The 25,420-nt window shown below is 46.5% G+C and overlaps 1 protein-coding gene across 1 annotated transcript; it reads right to left on the reverse strand.

Moving 5' to 3' along the window:
- Positions 1 to 2,549: 2,549 nt before the first annotated feature.
- On the reverse strand, positions 2,550 to 23,678 carry LOC112241250 (zinc finger protein 771-like). Its single transcript, XM_042325004.1, has 6 exons — positions 23,120 to 23,678; positions 19,860 to 20,060; positions 19,195 to 19,611; positions 6,402 to 6,689; positions 2,713 to 2,823; positions 2,550 to 2,575 (listed from the first exon to the last, which is right to left on the reverse strand). The coding sequence occupies exons 1-6, from the start codon at positions 23,448 to 23,450 to the stop codon at positions 2,550 to 2,552; spliced, it is 1,374 nt and encodes a 457-aa protein (XP_042180938.1). The 5' UTR covers positions 23,451 to 23,678.
- Positions 23,679 to 25,420: the final 1,742 nt, after the last annotated feature.

Here is a 25,420-nt window from a genome sequence, read left to right on the forward strand (position 1 = left end):
GATAGACTGCTTCCAGTTTGTTGAGTAGAGTGTTGGAGGCTATTTTATAGATGACATCACCGAAGTCGAGGATCAGTAGGATGGGCAGTTTTATGAGGGTATGTTTGGCAGCATGAGTGAAGGATGCTTTGTTGCGATATAGGAAGCCAATTCTAGATTTCATTTTGGTTTGGAGATGATTAATGTGAGTCTGGAAGGAGAGTTCACAGTCTAACCAGACACCTAAGTATTTGTAGTTGTCCACGTATTCTAAGTCAGAGCAGTCCAGAGTAGTGATGCTGGACGAGTGAGCAGGTGCGGGCAGTGATCGGTTGAATAGCATGCATTTATTTTTCCCTGCGTTTAAGAGCAGTTGGAGGCCACGGATGGAGAGTTGTATGAGATTGAAGCTCGTCTGGATGTTAGTTAACACAGTGTCCAAAGAAGGGCCAGAAGTATACAGAATGGTGTCGTCTGCGTAGAGGTGTACCAGAGAATCACCAGCAGCAAGAGCAACATCATAGATGTATACAGAGAAGAGAGACGGCCCGAGGATTGAACCCTGTGGCATCCCCAAAGAGACAGCCAGAGGTCCGGATAACAGGCCCTCCGATTTGACACACTGAACTCTATCAGAGAAGTAGTTGGTGAACCAGGCGAGGCAATCATTTGAGAAACCAAGGCTGTCGAGTCTGCCAATAAGAATGTGGTGATTGACAGAGTCAAAAGCCTTGGCCAGGTCGATGAATACGGCTGCACAGTAATGTCTCTTATCGATGGCGGTTATGATGTCGTTTAGGACCTTGAGCATGGCTGAGGTGCACCCATGACTACCTCTGAAACCAGACTGCACAGCGGAGAAGGTACGGTGGGATTCGAAGTGATTGGTAATCTGTTTGTTAACTTGGCTTTCGAAGAACTTAAAAGACAGGGTAGGATAGATATATGTCTGTAGCAATTTGGGTCTAAAGTGTCACCCCCTTTGAAGTGGGGGTGTCACGTAGGACTAGGTGTGTGTGCAGGAATCAGATGCAGAGAGAGAGTAACGGAGTAAAGTGCTTTACTATTGCACACCAATCTGATAAGCCCAATTACAATACAGGGCGCAGGACACTATACCAGACAACCTAAAACCACAGGGTGTCCAGTATAGAAAATAAAAATACACCATGACCTAATATGTACACACGTAACAAAAGACAATCCTGCACAAAACAAGGGCGGGTCAAACTACTACATATAGGGAAGCTAATTAAACCAAAATACACACGTGAAACTAATAAGACAAAACCAACAGACAAACGAAAAAGGGATCGGTAGCGGCTAGTAGGACGGTGACGACCGCCGAGCACCGCCCGAACAGGCAGGGGAGCCAACTTCGGCGGAAGTCGTGACAGTAGCCCCCCCCCCCTGACGTGCGGCCTCTGAAGCGCGCCGCCACCGGCCTCGAGGACAACCCGGAGGACGAGGCGCCGGGCGATCCGGGTGGAGGCGGTGGAAATCTCTCCGGAGAGAAGGGTCCAAAATGTCCCCCACCGGAACCCAGCATCTCTCCTCCCTCTCTCCTACCCCTCCCAGTCCACGAGGTACTGTAGGCCCCTCACCCGGCGTCTCGAGTCCAAAATGCCACGGACTGTGTATGCCAGGGACCCCTCGATGTCCAGAGGGGGCGGAGGGACCTCAGGCACCTCACCTTCTTGCAGGGGACCAGCAACCACCGGCCTGAAGAGAGACACATGAAAAGAGGGGTTAATACGGTAATACCTAGGAAGTTGTAACCTGTAACACACCTCGTTTATTCTCCTCAGGACTTTGAATGGCCCCACACACTGCGGCCCCAGCTTCCGACAGGGCAGGCGGAGGGGCAGGTTTCGGGTCAAGAGCCAGACCCTGTCCCCCGGTGCAAACACGGGAGCCTCACTGCGGTGCTGGTCAGCGCTCCTCTTCTGCCGTTCTCCCGCTAACCTTAGCGATTCCTGGACGGCTTTCCAGGTGTCCTTGGAGTGCTGTACCCATTCCTCAACCGCAGGAGCCTCGGTCTGGCTCTGATGCCATGGGGCCAGGACCGGCTGGTAACCTAACACACACTCAAAAGGAGACAAGTTAGTTGAGGAGTGGCATAGGGAGTTCTGAGCGAGCTCAGCCCAAGGAACATACCTTGCCCACTCACCAGGCCGGTCCCGTCAATATGACCGCAGAAACCTGCCCACATCCTGGTTTACACGCTCCACCTGCCCATTACTCTCGGGGTGAAAATCTGAGGTTAAGCTGACCGAGACCCCAGTCTCTCCATAAACGCCCTCCATACTCTGGACGTGAATTGGGGACCCCGATCAGAAACGATGTCCTCAGGCACCCCCTAGTGCCGGAAGACTTAGGGAAACAAGGCCTCCGCAGTCTGCAGGTCCGTAGGGAGACCGGGCAAAGGGATGAAACGACAGGACTTAGAAAACCGATCCACAACGACCAGGATTGTAGTACTTCCCTGGGACGGGGGAAGGTCGGTAAGAAAGGCCACCGATAAGTGTGTCCACGGCCGTTGTGGAACGGGGAGGGGTTGTAAATTCCCTCTAGGCAAGTGCCGAGGAGCCTTGCTCTGAGCGCACACTGAGCAGGAGGAGACATAAAATCTCACGTCCTTAGCCAGCGTGGGCCACCAGTATCTCCCTCTAAGACTCCACACTGTCCTCTCGATGCCAGGATGACCCGAGGAGGAGAGAGTATGAGCCCAACGGATCAGCTTATCCTGGACCCTCCTCGGCACGTACTGAGCCCCCGCTGGACAGTTAGGGGGAGCCGGCTCTAACCGTGAGGCCCTCTCTATCTCCGCGTCCACCTCCCATACTACCGGTGCCACGAGACATGAAGGTGGAATGATGGGAGTTGGCTCAACAGACCGCTCCTCGGTATCATAGAGGCGGGACAGCGCGTCGGCTTTGGTGTTTTGGGAGCCTGGCCAGTATGAGATGGTAAACCGAACCCTGGTGAAAAACATGGCCCATCTAGCCTGACGTAGATTTAGTCTCCTCGCTGCCCGGATATACTCGAGATTACGATGGTCAGTCCAGAAGAGAAAAGGGTGTTTCGCCCCCTCCACACCTTCAGAGCCTTGACTACAGCTAACAACTCCCGGTCCCCCACGTCATAGTTTCGCTCCGCCGGACCGAGCTTCCTCGAAAAGAAGGCACAAGGGCGGAGCTTGGGTGGCCTGCCCGAGCACTGGGACAGCACGGCCCCAACCCCCGCCTCGGACGCATCCACCTCCACTATGAACGCTAAAGAGGGTCCGGATGCGCCAACACGGGCACATTGGTGAACAGCTCCTTCAAATGACTGAAAGCTCTGCCTGCCTCTGCTGACCAATGCAAGCGCAACGGTCCTCCCTTCAGCAGTGAGGTGATGGGAGCAGCCACCTGACCAAAACCCCGGATAAACCTCCGGTAGTAATTGGCAAACACTAAAAACCACTGCACTTCTTTCACCGTGGTCGGAGTCGGCCAATTACGTACGGCTGTAACGCGGTCATCCTCCATCACCACCCCAGAGGTATAAATACGATAACCCAGGAAGGAAACGGCCTGTTTGAAAAACTCACATTTCTCCGCCTTGCAATACAGGTCATGCTCCAGCAGTCGCCCAAGTACCTTACGCACCAGAGACACATGCGCCGCGCGTGTGGCAGAATAGATCAAGATGTCATCGATGTACACTACCACTCCCTGCCCGAGCAGGTCTCGGAGAATCTCATCTACGAAGGATTGGAAGACGGCTGGAGCATTCTTCAACCCATATGGCATGACGCGGTACTCATAATGACCAGATGTAGTACTAAATGCGATTTTCCACTCATCTCCTCCCTGGATACATACCAGATTATACACACTCCTCAGGTCCAGTTTTGTGAAAAAGCGCGCCCCGTGAAATGACTCCACCGCCGTAGCGATGAAAGGTAGTGGGTAACTAAACCCCACTGTGATGGAATTTAGACCTCTATAATCAATGCACGGACGCAGACCTCCATCCTTCTTCACAAAAAAGAAGCTAGAGGAGACGGGTAATGCAGAGGGCCGAATGTACCCCTGTCCCAGCGATTCAGCAACATATGTTTCCATCTCGCTACTGTCTCCTCCTGGGACAATGGATACACGTGACTCCTAGGAAGTGTAGCGTTCTCCAGAAGGTTTTTTGCGCAGTCCCCTCGACGATGGGGTGGTAATTGGGCCGCCCTCTTTTTACTGAAGGCGATAGCAAAATCGGCATATTCAGAGGGAATGCGCACGGTGGAAACCTGGTCTGGACTCTCCACCGTAGTCGCACCAACGGCAACTCCTATACACCTGCCTGAACACTCCTCTGACCACCCCTTAAGAGCCCTCTGTCGCCAGGAAATCACCGGGTTGTGCTGAGCTAGCCAGGGAATGCCCAACACCACTGGAAACGCAGGTGAATCTATAAGGAAGAGACTAATCTGCTCCTTATGACCCCCCCGCGTTACCATGTCCAGCGGCACCGTAGCCTCCCTAACTACTCCTGACCCTAATGGTCGGCTATCTAAGGAGTGCATGGGGAAAGGTAGGTCTAACGACACCAGAGGAATCCCTAGCCTTAACGCGAGCCCACGATCCATGAAATTCCCAGCTGCGCCTGAATCGACAAGCGCCTTATGCTGTAGAGAGGGAAGAAACCCAGGGAAAGAAGTTAACACATACATATGACCGACAGGAAGCTCTGGGTGAGTCTGGTGCTTACTCACCTGGGGTGATCGAGTAGTGCTCCTCCTGCCCTCCCGACTCCCAGACGAGTTCATCCAGCACCGGTCGGCCGTGTGCCCTCGCCGACCACAACTGGTGCAGGAGGACACTCCTCCTCCGGTCCCCCTCGAAGCCGCCCCTCCTAACTCCATAGAGATAGGGGCAGGAGGGCTGGGAAGTGGAAACGACAGGACCTGATCCGAACGCCTGCGGGCAGCCAGCAGGTTGTCGAGACGGATAGCCATGTCAATGAGTTCATCCAGTGTGAGAGTGGTGTCCCGACATGCTAGCTCCCTGCGGACGTCCTCCCTGAGACTGCATCGGAAATGATCTATCAGGGCCCTGTCGTTCCACCCTGCTCCTGCGGCCAAGGTCCTGAACTCCAGGGCAAAGTCCTGCGCGCTCCTCCTCTCCTGACGCAGGTGGTCAAACACAGCTCGGAATCGGCGGGTGAACTCGGGGTAATGATCCCTCGCAGAGTCCGGACCGTTCCACACTTCGTTGGCCCACTCGAGAGCTCGCCCTTCTTCTTCACAAAAAAGAAGCTAGAGGAGACGGGTAATGCGGAGGGCCGAATGTACCCCTGTCCCAGCGATTCAGCAACATATGTTTCCATCGCTACTGTCTCCTCCTGGGACAATGGATACACGTGACCCCTAGGAAGTGTAGCGTTCTCCAGAAGGTTTTTCGCGCAGTCCCCTCGACGATGGGGTGGTAATTGGGCCGCCCTCTTTTTACTGAAGGCGATAGCCAAATCGGCATATTCAGAGGGAATGCGCACGGTGGAAACCTGGTCTGGACTCTCCACCGTAGTCGCACCAACGGCAACTCCTATACACCTGCCTGAACACTCCTCTGACCACCCCTTAAGAGCCCTCTGTCGCCAGGAAATCACCGGGTTGTGCTGAGCTAGCCAGGGAATGCCCAACACCACTGGAAACGCAGGTGAATCTATAAGGAACAGACTAATCTGCTCCTTATGACCCCTCTGCGTTACCATGTCCAGCGGCACCGTAGCCTCCCTAACTACTCCTGACCCTAATGGTCGGCTATCTAAGGAGTGCACGGGGAAAGGTAGGTCTAACGACACCAGAGGAATCCCTAGCCTTAACGCGAGCCCACGATCCATGAAATTCCCAGCTGCACCTGAATCGACTAGCGCCTTATGCTGTAGAGAGGGAAGAAACCCAGGGAAAGAAGTTAACACATACATATGACCGACAGGAAGCTCTGGGTGAGTCTGGTGCTTACTCACCTGGGGTGATCGAGTAGTGCTCCTCCTGCCCTCCCGACTCCCAGACGAGTTCATCCAGCACCGGTCGGCCGTGTGCCCTCGCCGACCACAACTGGTGCAGGAGGACACTCCTCCTCCGGTCCCCCTCGAAGCCGCCCCTCCTAACTCCATAGGGATAGGGGCAGGAGGGCTGGGAAGTGGAAACGACAGGACCTGATCCGAACGCCTGCGGGCAGCCAGTAGGTTGTCGAGACGGATAGCCATGTCAATGAGTTCATCCAGTGTGAGAGTGGTGTCCCGAAATGCTAGCTCCCTGCGGACGTCCTCCCTGAGACTGCATCGGAAATGATCTATCAGGGCCCTGTCGTTCCACCCTGCTCCTGCGGCCAAGGTCCTGAACTCCAGGGCAAAGTCCTGCGCGCTCCTCCTCTCCTGACGCAGGTGGTCAAACACAGCTCGGAATCGGTGGGTGAACTCGGGGTAATGATCCCTCGCAGAGTCCGGACCGTTCCACACTTCGTTGGCCCACTCGAGAGCTCGCCCAGTCAAACAGGAGACGAGGGCGCTCACGCTCTCCTCTCCGGAGGGAGCAGGACGCATGGTAGCCAGGTTCAGTTCCAGTTGTAGAAGGAAACCCTGGCACCCCACCACCGTTCCATCATACTCCCGTGGGAGCGTCAGCTGAAGAGCCCCGGAGCCAGATGCGGTAGCAGGAACAGGAGGTGCTGGAGGAGGGGGTGCTAGAGATGAGGTGGGAAGGCCACTCCTCTCCCATCGATCCATCCTCTCCATCATTTGGTCCATGGCCGAACCAATCCTATGGAGAACGCTGGTATGATGGAGGACCCTTTCCTCCATCGATGGGAGAGGAGATGCGGCTGCTCCTGCTGATTCCATGTGTTGGTGCGGGATTCTGTCATGTAGGACTAGGTGTGTGTGCAGGAATCAGACGCAGAGAGAGAGTAACGGAGTAAAGTGCTTTACTATTGCACACCAAACTGATAAGCCCAATACAATACAGGGTGCAGGACACTATACCAGACAACCCAAAATCACAGGGTGTCCAGTATAGAAAATAAAAATACACCACGACCTAATATGTACACACGTAACAAAAGACAATCCCGCACAAACCAAGGGCGGGTCAAACTACTACATATAGGGAAGCTAATTAAACCAAAATACACACAAGTGAAACTAATAAGACAAAACCAACAGACAAACGAAAAAGGGATCGGTAGCAGCTAGTAGGACGGTGACGACGACCGCCGAGCACCGGGAGCCAACTTCGGCGGAAGTCGTGACAGGGGGATGACCGCGTTAGCTTTCCAATCTTTGGGAATCTCAGACGATACGAAAGAGAGGTTGAACAGGCTAGTAATAGGGGTTGCAACAATTTCGGCAGATAATTTTAGAAAGAGAGGGTCCAGATTGTCTAGCCCGGCTGATTTGTAGGGGTCCAGATGCAGCTCTTTCAGAACATCAGCTATCTGGATTATGGTAAAGGAGAAATGGTGGGGGCTTTGGCGGGTTGCTGTGGAGAGTGCCGGGCAGTTGACCGGGGTAGGGGTAGCCAGGTGGAAAGCATGGCAAGCCATAGAGAAATGCTTATTGAAATTCTCAATTATAGTGGATTTATCAGGGGTGACAGTGTTTCCTAGCCTCAGAGCAGTGGGCCTCTGGGAGGAGGTGCTCTTATTCTCCATGGACTTTACAGTGTCCCAGAACTTTTTTGAGTTAGTACTACAGGATACACATTTCTGTTTGAAAAATCTAGCCTTAGCATTCCTAACTGCCTGTGTATATTTGTTCCTAACTTCCCTGAAAAGTTATGAAGAAAGACAGACATAAAGGCCACTCGGGTCCTCATTGAAGAGGTAGGGCATAGTATTGTCCATATAATGTTTCCTAAATGGCATAGTATTGTCCATATAATGTTTCCTAAATGGGATAGTATTGTACATGTAACGTTTCCAAAATGGGATAGTATTGTACATATAATGTTTCCAAAATGGGATAGTATTGTACATGTAACGTTTCCTAAATGGGATAGTATTGTCCATATAACGTTTCCAAAATGGGATAGTATTGTACATGTAACGTTTCCTAAATGGGATAGTATTGTCCATATAACGTTTCCAAAATGGGATAGTATTGTACATGTAACGTTTCCAAAATGGGATAGTAATTTACATGTAACGTTTCCTAAATGGGATAGTATTGTACATGTAATGTTTCCTAAATGGGATAGTATTGTACATGTAATGTTTTCAAAATGGGATAGTATTGTACATGTAATGTTTCCAAAATGGGATAGTATTGTCCATGTAATGTTTCCAAAATGGGATAGTATGTTACATGTAACGTCTCCAAAATGGGATTGTATTGTCCATGTAAACGTTTCCAAAATGAGATAGTATTGTACATGCAACGTTTCCTAAATGGGATAGTATTGTCCATGTAACGTTATGCCCCCTTGTGAGTTAATAGTACTGCATGCTGTAGCAGGCTTTATAAAGAGGAAGACCACCATTGACGATTTAGTTCGTTGTAACATCTCGTCTGGACAGGTTACCGTCCTTAGTTAGTTAGTTAGTTTGCTCGTTCATTCTCACAAAAGTGAGAACTGCTCTAGATTGGAAACTTACGTTAATGAATGTTATGGAAACAATATGCAATATATGGGAAATAATATAGTTCAGGGAAATAATCCAAACCTAGTTGAGCCTAGTTAGGACAAAACGTTATCTAGCTAGATAACGGTACTGTACTGTAGCTCATACAACGCCGACGGTCAAACCCGTCTTTCTAATATTTACGGTAATTAACTATAGTAACGTTATGGAAGATATTCACAAAAAAACATCATTGTCTACGTTATTCATTATTATTATGTTATATTATTATTCTATAAATTATTTCGAGACGTATTCAGAGCCTAACATCAACCCAATTTAACCTTTTTAACTTGTTGTCGCATCCAAACTTGTCACCATCATTTTCAGTTGTAATTGCAAAGTTCCCGGAACAAGTCCAGCAACAACGAGGGTTCCTCGATGAACCCACCTTCTAACAAGTTCTTTGAAGAACCTTTTGGGGCTGTTTTTCATGGACCAAGAACCCCACGGATTATAGGGGATCTGAGAACAACTCCAGTTGAACCCTTCATTTTTAGTGTAGTCGGCTCTATTCACTTTCAGATTCAAACATGCTGATTCGCATCAACGATCAAGTCAGCTGCTGCTCTTCCAATACAGTATGAGGTGAGACGGTAAACTGATGTTGAACTGGGCAGTAGGTCATTCATTCTTCACAGTCTGGTCTACCATTGTTGTTATTGAAAAAGCCTACTGCACATTGTGGTGGAGATTCTAACCAATCAGGAGAGACTTGGTAATTTCTTCAAATAATCAAACTTTATTTGATAAGAAGTGCAATGATGTAGCTGGTCAGCCCAACACTCTGAGGTGAAAGGCCGAAAGCTCGATGACACAAGGAGTTCAGAAGCCTTATATAGTCAAACTATCTTGTGCATATAGAAAACACGTGATCTTGGTATGTGTCTGTGTGTGGAGAACGAGACACAGACGAACTGTGAATTGGTCGTCTCGTTCTGTAGCAACAGCGAGTTATTCTAGTTTTCCAGTGAGGTGTCAAAACAACAGGAAATCACTCTCGAAACAGTTCCTCTGAAGTAGATCAACGGTTCCCTGAATTGGGCCAAGCACCTTTGGCCTGTCTGCCGAGAGGGTGTGTCGTTGCACACCCACACAAACATACACATAAACTTCTCAACCTTAAAGAGATCCTTCAACACATAAGAAGTCATATCAACTTAGAGGTTAACATAGGATTTTCCCTCACAACATTGCACAGAGATAAATCAGACCGAGTCTGAACTGTCTGATGTAGTAGGGAGTTGTAGTTTCTCTAGAGATAAATCGGATCCAGACTGAACTGTGTAATGTAGTAGACTTGTAGTTTCCAACAGGCCAATATTCAACATAGTTTAGTGCATAAAACATAATTAACTACAATGACCATAATCATTTGCGTGCCTACTTGTCTTGTCTGTGTTTGTTTTACACCTGCTATGTGAAAGAGACAGAAGAATGCACAATGGTCAATGCTATCTGGGATCCTTGGGACATCACTACCCTAAACCCTAACCTTAACCCCTACCTTAACCATTTTAAATGTCAACTTCAATGAGCTATGGACGTCCCAAGGATGTATCTCTACCTGAAAATACATGATCTAAGTGACTGATAGTTGGTATTCAGCAGTCATAAAGCCGTATTTACTTTAATGAACTACTAAAATAGGGATTTTGTCAGACAGCAACTCTACACTTTATTGACTGACTGATCCATTCATCCTTCCATCCCTCCTCAGTCTTCCTCTCCACTGAAGACCCAGTGAGGGTGGAGCTCAGTCAGAGAGCTGTTGAGGGACTGGTTAGGAAGAACACTTCTACAGCCAGAGAGGTGAGAGGTCACACATGGTTTAAATGGTAAATATTTATGTCCCCTTAGCGGTTCATCACAGAAGCAAAAGGTAATATGTTCCATCTATGTTTATTTACATTAGTGCCAATTGTCCACTGATATTGGTGTAATGGTACACCTCTTTTGGCTGTATGAAAGTGAATTTCGCCTCAGAGACACGCATTTGTTCTTTGTTATTAACCGAGCCACTGCCTGTTCACCCCACTATCATTCAGAAGGCGAGGTCAGTACAGGTGCATCAAAGTTGGGACCAAAAGACTGAAAGAAGCTGTTTTTCTCAAGGCCATCAGACTGTTAAACAGGCATCATGAAATCATTGGCCCTTTAATAATGTTTACCTATCTTGCATTTCTCATCTCATATGTATAAACTGTATCTCAGTCTATGCTGCTCTGACATTGTTTATCCATATATTCTTATTCCATTACTTAGATTTGTGTGTATTGGGTACATGTTGTGAAATAGTTAGATATTACTGCACTGTGGGAACTAGAAGGACAAGCATTTCGCAACACCCGCAATAACATCTGCTGAACACCTGCGTGTGACCAATAACATTTGATTTATTATGAAGGTAATTTGTGTAGAATGTATTTTTTCCACGCTCATTCACCCCACACCTCTTTACATTGCTTATTTATATTCAGTGACCTGACTGCATCCAGACTGTCAAAGGCCCATCCTGGTAGATCTGAACCTAATGCAGGATGGAGTGATCAGATGACAGAAGTCACATTTAGGTGTCAGGTGTAACTGAGGCAGTGCTCCATATCCATTACTTTGAGTGTTTCTGTGTTGCAGGGGCAGTCAAGAAATGGAACGGCAAGGCCACAGAACATGACATAAGCAGAGATGTGTGAGACCACCTCAAGCCCCTGGTAGAGCCGGGGATGGTGTTTACCACTCCTTCAGCAGGCTTGAAAAGTGGGATTGATCCATTTGTTTATTTCAGTAGTTGAGTCCTTCAACTTATTGTTGATTTCAATGACTTTTTAACCAATGGGTTGGTTGAAAAGTGATACTAAACTTACATACCATGCACTATTTTGACATAGTGGGAGAAAAACTGAAGTTACAGTTTTTCATACCAAGATATGCGTTGCCTTGCAAGAGTCTTGATTGTCAGTCATTGGGTTAATTTGTTTTGCAATATGTTTAAATCAAAATTTAATTATAGAGTACATTTCAGACATGGATGCAACACAATAGCTTCACAGGAAAAAAACAAATTCAAAAATGAAAATAAACAGAATTATTTAGTACACAACATAAGATTTAATAACACAGAAGATCAACAACTGAAAGACTAATGAGCACCTTAAGGAAATGCCATTGATTAAAATGTTTAATTGGATGCAATATCAAACTGAAAATATAAGCTCATTGTACTCCATTGTTTGTTACGTTCCCCAGCAAGAAAACCAGAAATGCCACTTAAATAGAAGAGGGAACTAACAAAGAGTCACTGACAAGAACCACAACTGGTTGGGTTTTAGGAGGGGTTCTGAAAGACACTATGGAGGTGTCCACTGAAAGTTGACTAGCAACAACAACTGGGACCTAAAAGACACCCACCAAATCTGCCCAAGAAGAAGCAAACAAAAGAAAAACCCACAAGAAACGTAAAGATGGGACACAAACCAAAAAGTGGTTAAAAATAATTTATTACAATCAAAACCATTCATACTATTACAAAATCATAATTCTCATTCATTCTTAATAAAATTCTATTTACAAAAACATCAAACAAAAACAAACCTCAGGGGAGCATCGTCCCTCCCCGTCATACCTAACCAATACCTAACCCTTTCCCTATCTCCCCTTCCCTAATCTATCCCCTTACCAAACTCACTCTAACACTCCCAGCCCTTAACCCCCTTTCCACCTCTCCCGTGCCGCATGCTTCCCCACTTCCTCTCCTCCCTCTTCATCCTCCCCCTCAAATCACCTTCCACCCTTCTCACTATCCCTTCCACCCCCAATCTCTCCCTGTCTTGACTAAATTCTTCCTGGCTTCCCACAGTCCCTTTTAAAGAGACTCATGAGAAGCCAGAGCAGAAACCTGTCCCTATCCGTTCCCTTTGCTCTCCCTACGCCTCTCTCTAGCCTAGCCCATGTCAAAACAAAATCACTCCTAACCACACCTAGCATCACCCGTGCCCTAGCCCATACTAGTCCGGCAAAGGCACAGTCCCAGAAGGCATGGCGCACAGTCTCCTCCCTGCCACAAGCAGATCTTGGACAGGTGGGGGATCGCACCAAACTATACCGGTACAAGATGGAAAGTACCGGCAAACGCTTATGAAGGCTCAACCAATTCAGGTCCTTGAGCCCGTTGTCCAGGCCCCGCGCCTGCACTCCCTCCCAGACCACTGACGAGATGCCCGCTACGGGCGCAGGACTCCCTGCCTGCCTGACCTCCTCGTACAGGTGCCTGTGGTCTAAACCTACTCGGGCAACTTCAACCTCGGGGTGCGCACGCAGCCACTTGGCCGCATGACCAAAGTGCCACGGCAGCTGTTCCGCCCGAGGACCCGTGTTAGACCACACCATTACGCTTCTCGCCTGATACGAGAAGAACACCCGCAGGAGGTAACCGGACGGGTGTATCACTGGCTGAGCAAGCTCCGCTAACAAGAAAGAAACAAAAATTGAGTCCAGCTTGAGGGGGAAATGTGGTACCCCCCTACCTCCCTCCCCGATGGGACAGATCATGCGTGCCCTGGCGACCCACTCGCACCTGCCACTCCACATAAACTGAAACACAAGCCTCACTAGAGGCCTCCTCAGAGAAGCCGGCAATGGGTAGATATATGCCAAATACAAAAGAGACGGCAACACATCCACCTTTAGGACCAGGACTTTGCCCATAAAAGACAAATACCTAGCCTTCCACATTGCTAGCTTCCTCTGTACCACTGCGATACGCATGTTCCAGTTTAGCGTCGCTGAGCCGGAGGTGTCAAAATGAACCCGAGAATCCTCAGGGCCCCTTCACAGAGAGATAACCCCCCAGGCACATCCGTTCTACCGCGCCATCTTCCGAAAAACTTGACGGAAGACTTTGCATGGTTCAGAACTGCTCCCGACGCTCGGGTGAAATCCCCAAAGATGGCAAGGGACCTTGTCAGGCATGAGTCCTTGCACAACAGCAAGGAAGTGTCCTCGGCGTACTGCGTCATCTTAACACGCAGCCCACCACTTCCAGGGATCAACAAGCCTTCCACCCCTGTGTCTGCCCTAATGGCAGCCCCCAGAGGCTCCATGTACAGAACGAAGAGGAGAGCCGAGAGTGGGCATCCCTGCCTGACCCCAGACGAGAGGTCAAAAACGTCACCTAAGTGACTATTTACACTAACTCGACACCCCGCTCCGACATATAAAGTACGGATCCATCCTATAAACTTCTCCCCAAATCCTAATCTACCTAACACCCTGAATAGAAAAGATCTATTCACGCGATCAAAAGCTTTCGCCTGATCTAGCGCTGCTACCATTAAAGGCAGCCCTCTATCTTCAACCCAAGCGATGGAATCCCTGATCAACTGTAGGTTCCATCTTATAGAGCGGCCCTCTACCCCGCACGTCTGATCCTCGTGGACGACGTAGGGAAGGGCTGTGCGCAACCGGTCTGCTAAAACCTTTGCAAGAATCTTGTAATCTACGCACAGCATGGTCAATGGCCGCCAGTTGCCAAGGTCAGTTGCTTCCCCCTTCTTATAAAGAAGTGACAGCACACCAACAGCCATTGATCCCCCGGGACCCCGTCTCAAGGATGGCCTTCAAGACTTCGAGAACCACTGGTCCAAGTATACCCCAAAACTTGAGGTAAAACTCAGCCGGCAGCCCATCCATCCCAGGCACCTTCCCTTTTCCCATCCTCCTAAGAGCGCTCTCAACCTCTTCTAGTGAGATCTGGGCCTCCATCACGTCTCTAATGTCCTCTGGCAACCGCCGGGACAAGTGTTCTAAAAACACGTTTCCCTGCTCTACATCTATTTCCCTTTCCTTAAATAAACCTTGGAAATGATCAGTTGTCACCCTGACCATTTCCTCTGGTTTACTTACTATACTACCATTTTCTTCCCTAACTCCATGCATTACCTTCCTACTCTGCCTGGCCCTAACCGACTTAAAGAACATAGCGGAACAAGTCTCATTATGTTCTAGAAAGCCACTATGCGCACGCTCCAGGAAAGCTCGAGCCTTCTGCTCCTGCAGCTCCCTGAGCTGCGCCTTTAGGGCTGCGAATCTCTCCCAGTCAATCGACCCGCCGAGGTTGCCTGCCTCGTACTCGAGTTCAATTAACCTTTGGATACGATCCACCTCCCTCCTTTCCTCCCTTTTTTTCCTTCTACAATATCCTATTATAAAAGCCCTAATCCTCACCTTAACTAAATCCCACCACTCTAACACCCCCTCGCACATGGACCGGAGGCCGTCAAGCCTCCGAAAGAAACAAAAAAAAAATGCGTCAACGAAAGCCTGCTCCTCCAGTATATCCCGATCTAACTTCCAGTACCCCCTACCGAAGAGGCAGACTGGCGACCCCACCTGCAGGAACACCCCGTCGTGATCCGTGAAGAAAACAGGCAACAGCCGCCCAGACAACTGACCCAAAGACCTGGATACAAAAATGTAGTCGAGCCTCCGCGCAACCCCCCTGGAGTTGCGCCATGTAGGACCGACCATTGCCGGAGTAGTGTGCAGGCCACCATCAACCAGACCATGGCAAGCCATTAGCCCAGAGATGGCACCTGCACTGCTATCACCGCCTACCCCTAAATCTATATTAAAGTCTCCTCCTATCACCAAGTGCCTGTTTGTAACACACAGGGGCGCCAGACAGTCCACCATCTCCCTCCTGTCTGCCGCCACCTGTGGCCCATACACCCCAATTAACCTATATCTAGCTTCTCTAAACTTAACATCTATCCCCAAAACTCTACCCTGCATTATTACAAAAGTGTTCTCTATTTTAACCTCTCTATGCCCACACAAAATCCCTACTCCTGTTGAGTGCACCCCTCCTATGCCCCAAAAAGATTCCCCCTTATCCCACTCCCTCTTAAATCTACACACATCCCCACCATCCCTCAGGTGAACCTCCTGTAAAAAACAGAAATCAAACCCCACACCCTCTAAATAACAAAAAACCGCCCTCCTTTTAACATTATTCCTTAACCCCCTAACATTTAGACTAAAAAAAGAAACAGAACTATTCATTTAATTATTAACAACAAATAAAAACCCCAAAAACCAAAAAAAATCAGGAGACTCACCCGATGCTCCCCTGGTCCATCTCCACCGGCGGGGACGTCCTCTCCTCTCCTGACGCCCCCCCGTCCTCCATCCCAACCCATGACCCAGGCAGTGTGTTGGGTCCTCCCTCCCCACCCACCATCCCCCCCTCCCTGTTTGCCTCGGGGCTGCATGTAGGGGACCCCATCTCCTCAAACAGGAGTTGGGATCCCTCTAGCAAACAGCCCACCGACCCCTCACTGGAGTCATCCACTAAAATGCAAGGGGCTGAGGCAAACCGGGAGGACAAATCCCCCCCCCCCCGCCACTCTCTTAGCCCCCCCCTCCCCCTCCACACCCCCTCCCTCTCACTTCCTGCCAAGCTCCCCCTCTTCATCCCTTTCTTCTTTGGTGAAGGAGGTAGCGGGGAGACACAACGTCCCATCCCCGCTAACTCCTCCACCAAATCCCTCATTTCGACCTCGAGGAAGCCTGGCAGGCTGTCCCCCACTCCTTCCCCCCCATCCCCCTCCTCCCCCCCCTCCCCTCCCAACTCCCTCCCCCTCCTTCTCCCTCACTGTCTCCGTCACTGTCCCCGTTCCCTCTTCCACTCCTTCTCGCACCACTGTCCCCTTCACCGCTCCTTTACGTTCTTCTGCCTTCTTTTCCTTCTCCTCTTCTTTTCCACTCTTTCCTTCTTCCCGCCTCTTTCTTCTCATTTCTTCCTTCTTTCCATCCTCTTCTCTTGCCTTCTTTTCCCCTGTGCCATCCGTACAATCCGCACGCGTCCTTTCTTTCCTCCCCCCATCCCCCGCTCCCCCAGCTGCAGACGCGTATGACCTGTGACGATCCGGGCAATCACGCCACAGGTGTTCTCTGGAGCCACACCCGTGGCAAGCCTTGGGCTCGTCACACTCCCTGGCCTCGTGCTCTTCCGACCCACAAAAACGACATTTCTTGTTACTGCACGAGGCCAGGGTATGGCCGTAGGCCATACAACGCCTGCAGAACGGGGGCTGACGTGCATAGTAGAGTGTTCCCCTGTCAGCCCCCAGGGAGAACATCGCCGGAGGATGGAGGTAGCCATCCACACTCTTCGGGGACTCCCTGAGTAACGCCTGGAAGCCTCTCTTCCCATTCCAGAAACCCAGGGAGTCCCTGAGGTACCTCGCTGAGGAGACATTGTCCATGTACCTCCCCAGAAAGGCCCTCACTTCTTCATCCTTTACATGCGGATTGTACATAGTTACGGTGACCACCCTGAAGTTGTTCCTTGCCAGGCTGGTCACCGCGTAATGGCACAGGGGTCCTTCTTCTTTCCCTTCCTTCGCCATCTTCATAATCTCATTGTGTTTTTTCTTCCAAATAAGGGTTACATCAAACCCCTTCTCCATTGGGTTCCCTGAAGGCAGAGTACATCTTTAACCTTCTATCCTTAGGCATCCCATCAATATAGTCCTTCCAAATGTTTCCCTCCCCCATGCTTCCATCTCCTTTTCAGTCCATGAAAATCTTACGGTATTTGCTATACCAATCCCCGGAACCGACCAGGTTTGCTTGTTTGTATTCATTTTCAAAAAAAATGGCTCTCTTCAGAAATAAGCTTCAAACTTATAAACAGGAAGCAAATTAACCAAAAAGGTGGCGCAACTAAAGGTGTTGACTCTCCACATCTATCAAGACAACTGGAGCACTGGGCCAGACACTCTTAAATAGAACCTGGACCAGCTCAGGTGAAACACCTTCCCACTAACGAGATGGACAAGCCAGCACAGGTGTAACACATACTGACTAACGAGGTGACACCAATCAGTGCGTCCTTTGTGCTAACGAGATAGGACCAGGCCTCAGGACAACCTGGCATGATGACTCCTTGCTGTCCCCAGTCCACCTGGCGAGTTTGCTCACCACCAACAACTCCATTTCACATTATAATCAACTACAATGCTTCACCTTCTACAATATGGAACCCTGACCTGTCAACAATTCACCGGATGTGCTACCTTTCCCAAACCTGCTGTTTTCAACTCTCTAGAGACAGCAGGTTGGAACTTTTTATTTAATGATCCTAGGCAATCAAAGCCAACTTATGACAGCTGAGAAAGTGTTAACTGCCCTGTTCAGGGGCAGAACAACTACTCAGCTCATGGATTGGATCCAGCAACCTTTTGGTGACTGGTTTTTCCTGTAGTTGAAATTTTGTTGTTCTTAAAGTTTTAAAAAATGAAAATCATTTTTCAACAACATTTTCTGTTTGGAATAGCCCCAATGTCAAAACACAGATTTAACGTGTCCAAATCAATAACCAATATTCAGAAACAGTTTGGGATATATTGAAAACCTAAACATAAAATGTGCTATGTACACAAACATCTGTTTGTAATAATCATATTAATAATAATCATTTTACTTGTATTTTTTAAACAAGCTCCTTATAAAACTGCACAAGCATCAGAAACACTGTTGTTTTGACAAGTAGCAATAAATCACCGATATCAATTAGGGGGGAAATCAGGTTGTATGTGATGTTGAAACTAACACAACTAAAAAAAAAACATGGAAATGGGAGATATCTTTCCCCTCACTGGTTAGAGGACAACCTGCAGAAGACAGTCAGCTACATTTGGAGTGATGCATTAAAATTTAGGGGTCGCTAAACAAACAAACACAATACTTATTTGTCATAACTCATCGCAAAAATCATTTGTGCGAGAGGAGGGAAATGAGGTTGCACATCCTGTTAAAACCAACAGCTCAAAAACCACACGGAACCTGGGAATAATGCGTACATCTCTGGTTAGAGGACAATTTGTATAAAACAGACTGCTTCATTTTGATTCAAGTGGGTCGCCAACACCTCTTTTTTTGGTAGCCACTTTTTGTTAAATTACATAAATAGTAACTCTTTCAATTCAGAGCCTGGATTTTTTCCGTTAGGCGAATATAAGTTGAAATCAATAGAACAGGGGGCAAATGATTACGGATCGACATTATGACATTATCAAAATACTCTTGTACAACATTGTGACATTAATTAATTGATATCATGAAACAACTCCTCCATGTATGTATTTTCTGATGTTTGATCAGAGATATTTTATCAGATTATCTCTGTCACACTGTCACAGCTGGGATTTCTCTCCTGTGTGTTCTCTGGTGCAAGTCAGATGGCCAGATGGAGTAAAACTCTTCCCACATTCAGCACAGCTATAAGATTTCTCTCCTGTGTGTGTTTTCTCTGGTGTGACATCAGGCTGGTCGACTGAGTAAAACTCTTCCCACATTGACCACAGCTATAAGGTTTCTCTCCTGTGTGTGTTCTCTGGTGTAGAGTCAGATAGCGAGATGTAGTAAAACTCTTCCCACATTGACCACAGCTATAAGGTTTCTCTCCTGTGTGTGTTCTCTGGTGTAGAGTCAGATAGCCAGATGTAGTAAATCTCTTCCCACATTGACCACAGCTATAAGGTTTCTCTCCTGTGTGTGTTCTCTGGTGTAGAGTCAGAGTAGCCAGATGTAGCAAATCTCTTCCCACATTGACCACAGCTATAAGGTTTCTCTCCTGTGTGTGTTCTCTGGTGTAGAGTCAGAGAGCCAGATGTAGCAAATCTCCTCCCACATTGACCACAGCTATAAGGTTTCTCTCCTGTGTGTGTTCTCTGGTGTTTAGTCAGGTTGCCAGATGTAGCAAATCTCTTCCCACATTGATCACAGCTATAAGGTTTCTCTCCTGTGTGTGTTCTCTGGTGTTGAGTCAGGTTGCCAGATGTAGAAAATCTCTTCCCACATTGATCACAGCTATAACTTTTCTTTCTTGTGTGTGTTCTCTGGTGTACTTTCAGAGAGATTAATGTTGTAAAACTCCTCCAACATTGACCACAGCTATAAGATTTCTCTCCTGTGTGTGTTCTCTGGTGTGATGTCAGGTGGCCAGATCTGTAAAACTCTTCCCGCATTGATCACAGCTATAAGATTTCTCTCCTGTGTGTGTTCTCTGGTGTAGAGTCAGGTGGCCAGATGTAGCAAATCTCTTCCCACATTGATCACAGCTATAAGATTTCTCTCCTGTGTGTGTTCTCTGGTGTTGAGTCAGATTGCCAGATGTAAAACTCTTCCCACATTGATCACAGCTATAAGATTTCTCTCCTGTGTGTGTTCTCTGATGAATTTTAATGCCTGATGATGTGAATCTCTTCCCACAGTCAGAGCAGCAGTGAGTTTTCTTCCCTGTGGGTCTCTGCGGGTGTTTATTGAGGTGTTCTGATCTGGAGAGACTCTTCTCTGTCTCCTCAGCATCATGAGGTTGTTGAGGCTCCCCAGAGGATCCACGATAGTCACGTCTCTCTCCTGTGTGAACAACAAAGTCAGACCGATGATTAAAGGCCCACAACAGTGGTAATCCAGTGTAAAAGTTGATGCCAACAGCATAGCCATGATGTTGTACAACAATTGATGTCTGTAATGAATGTTAAAATTATTGTCTTAAAATGAGCAAGAAGTCATATTTTGTCTTGTTTTCACATTAGTAGTAACATCTAAGATTGTAGACTAGAAATAAGTTATTCATGTTGTTGAAACTCTAAGCAGTGTGGTAGAAGACTTTTGGTCTACAATACAGGCCCCTTTGTGTTTTCTAAAATTGCGGCACGAGGGCAATTTGATTGCATAAACTCCTCCATGCTAATGAGGAAACCACTAGTTATGGATGTCGTATATCTGGTGTGACAAGAGATGAAAAGAATCTGCCCACTCCATCAAGCAATGGGGACAGCAACACAGGGCATTCACGGGACCTCATGGAACCATGGACCACACCTGCAGAAACTGGACAACAGGGGGAAGCAGAGTAGATACCTATCATAGACTTCTCCCAGCTGACGCTTGAAAATGGCCACCTAACGCCGCCTCAAGTGGTAGAAACAACCAGCTGGTATCATGGGGGAAAATCAGCCAACAGTAACACTCCATTTCCAGAATGGGAGTTTATGAGTGCATGACACTAGATTTGGAAGCTTCCATTTGTAAGGTCTGAAGATGACACTTAATAAGCAATCTACCATCCCAGTGTCACAAGCACTCAGTGTAAGCAAAAAACAGTCCCCAGTAAGCACTCAGTGTAAGCAATCCATCAGTCCCAATGAGGGGTTGTAAGCACTCAGTGTTTGCCAACAGTCCCCCAGTAAGCACAGTAACAACAACAATCTACAGTCCCCGTAGTAAGCACTCAGTGTAAGCAATCTACAGTCCCACAGTAAGCACTCCTTGTAAGACCTCTACAGTGCTAAGTAACATCAGTGGCAAGCAAAAGCATTTACAGTCAGCCAGTGCCACAGCGTATTTTGACATGAATAGAAAAGTGCAGGTTTTCCCACAAAAGTGCATGAGAGGTCTGTAATTTTGATCATAGGAACTTCCCTGTAAAAAGGTATATAAAAAAAACAGAAAATCACATTGTAGAGGCATGATCCTCACTGACATATGAGACAGACTTCATATGGAGAATCCTCATAGGTAAATTTACTATTGCACTATACGCTTTTTGTTAGACGTAGAACAATATTTGAAACACAGGGGTCTTGACACCTCTTGATCACAGACAAAGCGGCAGTAAAACAGTGAGACATCAGAGTACAGATGTGATTAGCAATACAAGGAAACAGCCAAGTACCAGTTACAATATATTGAGTCCATACATAGAGTTTGAATTGTATTAGGATATTGGTTTGAATCTGAGGTTAGTTCTGTGACAATACCTCTTGAACCAATTCAAAAGAAGTAAACACGTCTACAAGGAAACAGCCAAGTCAAAATATAAGTCATACACAGAGTTGCAAGTGAGAAGCCCCAAAGGATATGTTTCGTTAAAGAATACCTTCAAAAACAGATTTCCAGTGGTTAGAGCGTTGGACTAGTAACCGAAAGGTTGCAAGTTTGAATCCCTGAGCTGACAAGGTACAAATCTGTCGTTCTGCCCCTGAACAGGCAGTTAACCCACTGTTCCTAGGCCGTCATTGAAAATAAGAATTTGTTCTTAACTAACTTGCCTAGTAAAATAAAGGTAAAATAAAAAAACTGTCATTGTGTGTCAAAATATATACCAATACTAGTTTCCAAGTGACTACTAGCTGACGAGCATAATAACCAATAGAAGAAGTTATTAGGTATTGATATATACAGAGGTAAAAGAAACTTGAAGGTAAGGAAATACAGGAGGAATCCATAACACTCCGAATATTTAAATAGGAGTATATCTATCCAAGGCCTCATACTAGACCGGAAAATGTGAATATTAAAAGCATAACTGTATAAACAAGTTACACTGCAGTAACTAAAATGGTAAGATAAAGGAACCTTCAAACCGTATCCAAGGCCTCATACTAGACCGGAAAATAAGGGAGTGACAACGTGAACGAAGGAACAAACCCAACTCACACGAAGGGCCATTACGAAGAAACAGAAGGGTTCGGCCCTTGTTACACTGCAGTAACTAAAATCCTAAAGTCCTCTGCCTAGCCAGAGGACGGGGTAGAGGCATTTGCTGCAGGTATTAGGCAAAAGTCAGCAACTATCATTATGACATCATGGATGAATTCTAGAATATACTATATAGCCTAGAAAACTGGTTAAATTATCATTATGACATCATGGATGGCCAGTCCTTGTATTCATAGTGTATTGAATTCAGGGGGAGGGACTGAGCTGAACTCAAACCTGGGTCCAGCGACTGTCAAGTCAACACCTTATAACTGTTACGCCAAGATGTCTGAACTTCTTGACGAGGTCGCTCGGTGTTGGGTTATGGTTTCTACAATATCGTTCTCTATGAATTTGAGAGTGGTTACACTTCTCCTTCCCCCATCCCTCAGCTGTTTACCAAGTCTCTGGGCAGCCATTTTGTTGTGGTTTAAAAAAAAAACACAATCCAGCAATCTGCAGTTCAAACAATAACAAATCTGTCATTTCACCACTGTTTTGGTAATAAAATGATTATGGGGTTGGAGAAATGTAACTACAGACAGACCTATGGATGCAAGGCCTGACCATCAATGATATCAACATTATAGTTTTAACCATGTTGAGGCAGCAGGGTAGCCTAGTGGTTAGAGCGTTGGACTAGTAACCGGTTGCAAGTTCACATCCCCGAGCTGACATTTTGAGGCGATACAGTGTTTATTTACATTGTTTCTAAACATTAAAGTAAAAAAAGCTTATTCTGGGTTCTGATGGGGTACAACAGTTGAACTAAGCTCATGAAGCATGTGTTATATTCTTCAAGAATCAATGGCTATAAATAAATTATTTAAAAGTCATAACATGAATGTAGCAATTGCAGATTTCTGCTTTAACACCAAACATCAGTTCAACAACTGCAGAGTTTGTGCCTCTGTTTTTAAGACAGTACTTACTAGTGTTAGTCAGGTTACGGTTTCTCAAAATCACATTTTGGCTAAATTCATCATTAGAACCATTGGATGCCTTAAGATGCATTCGGAAAACCGGGCCCAGATATCCAGGTTCCTCTTCTTCCTCCTTTTTCGATGTAACAGTCATCTCTCTCTCCTCCTCTTTCACTCTATAAACTGCATCCTCCTCTCGTTTTACTGTAACATCCTCCTCCTCTTTCACTCTGAACGCGTCTTCCTCTTCTTTCACAGTTACGGCCCCACTCCCTACTTCTTGATTTACTGTGATATCCACCTCTTCTTTAGCAGAAGGAGAGTAGCTTAGTGACCGCATGGTCGCGGATGTTAGCTATGCTAATGCTAACTTAACCAGACTGCTAGCTGACTAACAACAACAACGCCGTAAATATTAAATTAAATCGGATAACTAACTAGACAAAAGAAGTGTGTTTAAAATACAGTGGCTAATAAACACGAAAGCGTCTAAAAAGCTTTATTGGTTCAGCTTTTTTGTCTAGCAAGCTACCGAGGTGGATAACTTACTGTTGCTGTTGAAAGAAGAGTTCCGTCCACTAGATTATACGTCACACCAACAGCATCACCATAAATTCCCAGACCGCCATCTGCTGACTGGAGTGGGTAACGCAGTTGAGTAAAATGTATATTTTATTATCAGACAAAAAGTTAAAGGGTAGGAATCAGGGACATCGCTAAAACTAAAATATATATTAGCCCCCACTAAATAAATCAATATCAGTCCATATATTTTTTCTGTGATTGCTTTTTTTCGTCAACTGTTCCATCGCATCTTAAACTTAATATCGGTTCGGCACTCGGACCGGGGGAGGCTGCTGCTGCACTCGTGACTGTTGGACTTTCTTCAGCAAAGATGGTGGAAAGAAATACGAGGAGAGAGGGGTACCCCTACACAGACCTGAAATGGATCAATGATTGCCAGCAAACCAGGCTGTCATTTTGTGAAACAGTGGATGTATAGAATCTAGCTAGTTGAATAATTTACTGCAAATTGAATGTACAATTTTGTAAGCTTGCCTTGCTGATAGATGAAATCGCGTAGATTGCTATGTTCTTGTTATTCTGGGTTCTTGCTTATTATGCAGTGGATGATTAAAATCCCTGTATGCCCATGGATGTGTAACTAGCTATCTAGCCGATCTTTGTATGGACCCAAACGTTTGGTACACATAATAGTTCAGAACCTAGCTATGAACCTTAGCTATCATAGCCAGTTGTATCAACTTCAAAACAGCCTGAATGACATTAATGAAGCCTATGGATTGAGAATAATATATTATCATGTTGTACCAAGGATGCAAGTCGTATATACATGTAGTTATTACCATGCATGAGATCCCCACATTGTAGCCTGTACATTTAATATATTCACTGATCATGTACTCTACCTTGGCAAATTAATGTGCAGTTTAGGTATGAATGTCTTTGAGGTGATCAAATTCCTGTCTTTGAATGACGCCGTGTCTGCATGTATGTATTACAATTATACACTTCAACAGTGTTTACCAATCTTGGTCCTGGGACATCAATGGTTACACATTGTAACTAATAGACTAGAAACAGGATTTAACTAGTTAATTCATATATACAGAAATATAATGTTAAAAAAACAAACACTACACTTCCTATGCATCATGTAAATACTCTTAACACCGGTTCATCTCAACATCTAATGCCCTTCATCTGCATTGATCTGGTAAACACAGGATAGGTGGAGTATTTCATCACATTACACTATATTTCAACCAGTAGAGAATGTGAAACACTTTATTGAAAAGCTCATTATCCAAGTGTTATAAATACAAGTTCAATCTGTATTTCAATACACATCTGTTGTGAATTATAAAAACAGGAAGAAAGAGGAGGAGAGAGAGGTGTTAAAGACAGAAAGGGAAAGAGGTAAACACATAGGAGCAGGGAAGGCAGCACGTGATTAATGAATCACAGTGCTACATAAATATTCTCTCAGTTCATCACAATTACATAACGTTTAAGCCTTGTGTATTTATTTTTAATCTAACATTGTTAACATCAATCAGGAGGTGAAATGCAAAACTGACCTGGGATCATTAACTCTGGGACTACTGCATCTATCTGTATTTCAATGTAAAGCATCTCTTTAATAATACTTCCTGTATAATATAAACTGACCTGGGATCATTAACTCTGGGACTACTGCATCTATCTGTATTTCAATATAAAGCATCTCTTTAATAATACTTCCTGTATAATATAAACTGACCTGGGATCATTAACTCTGGGACTACT

This window comes from Oncorhynchus tshawytscha, linkage group LG07 (genome assembly GCF_018296145.1).
Source record: "Oncorhynchus tshawytscha isolate Ot180627B linkage group LG07, Otsh_v2.0, whole genome shotgun sequence".
Lineage (NCBI taxonomy): Eukaryota > Metazoa > Chordata > Actinopteri > Salmoniformes > Salmonidae > Oncorhynchus > Oncorhynchus tshawytscha.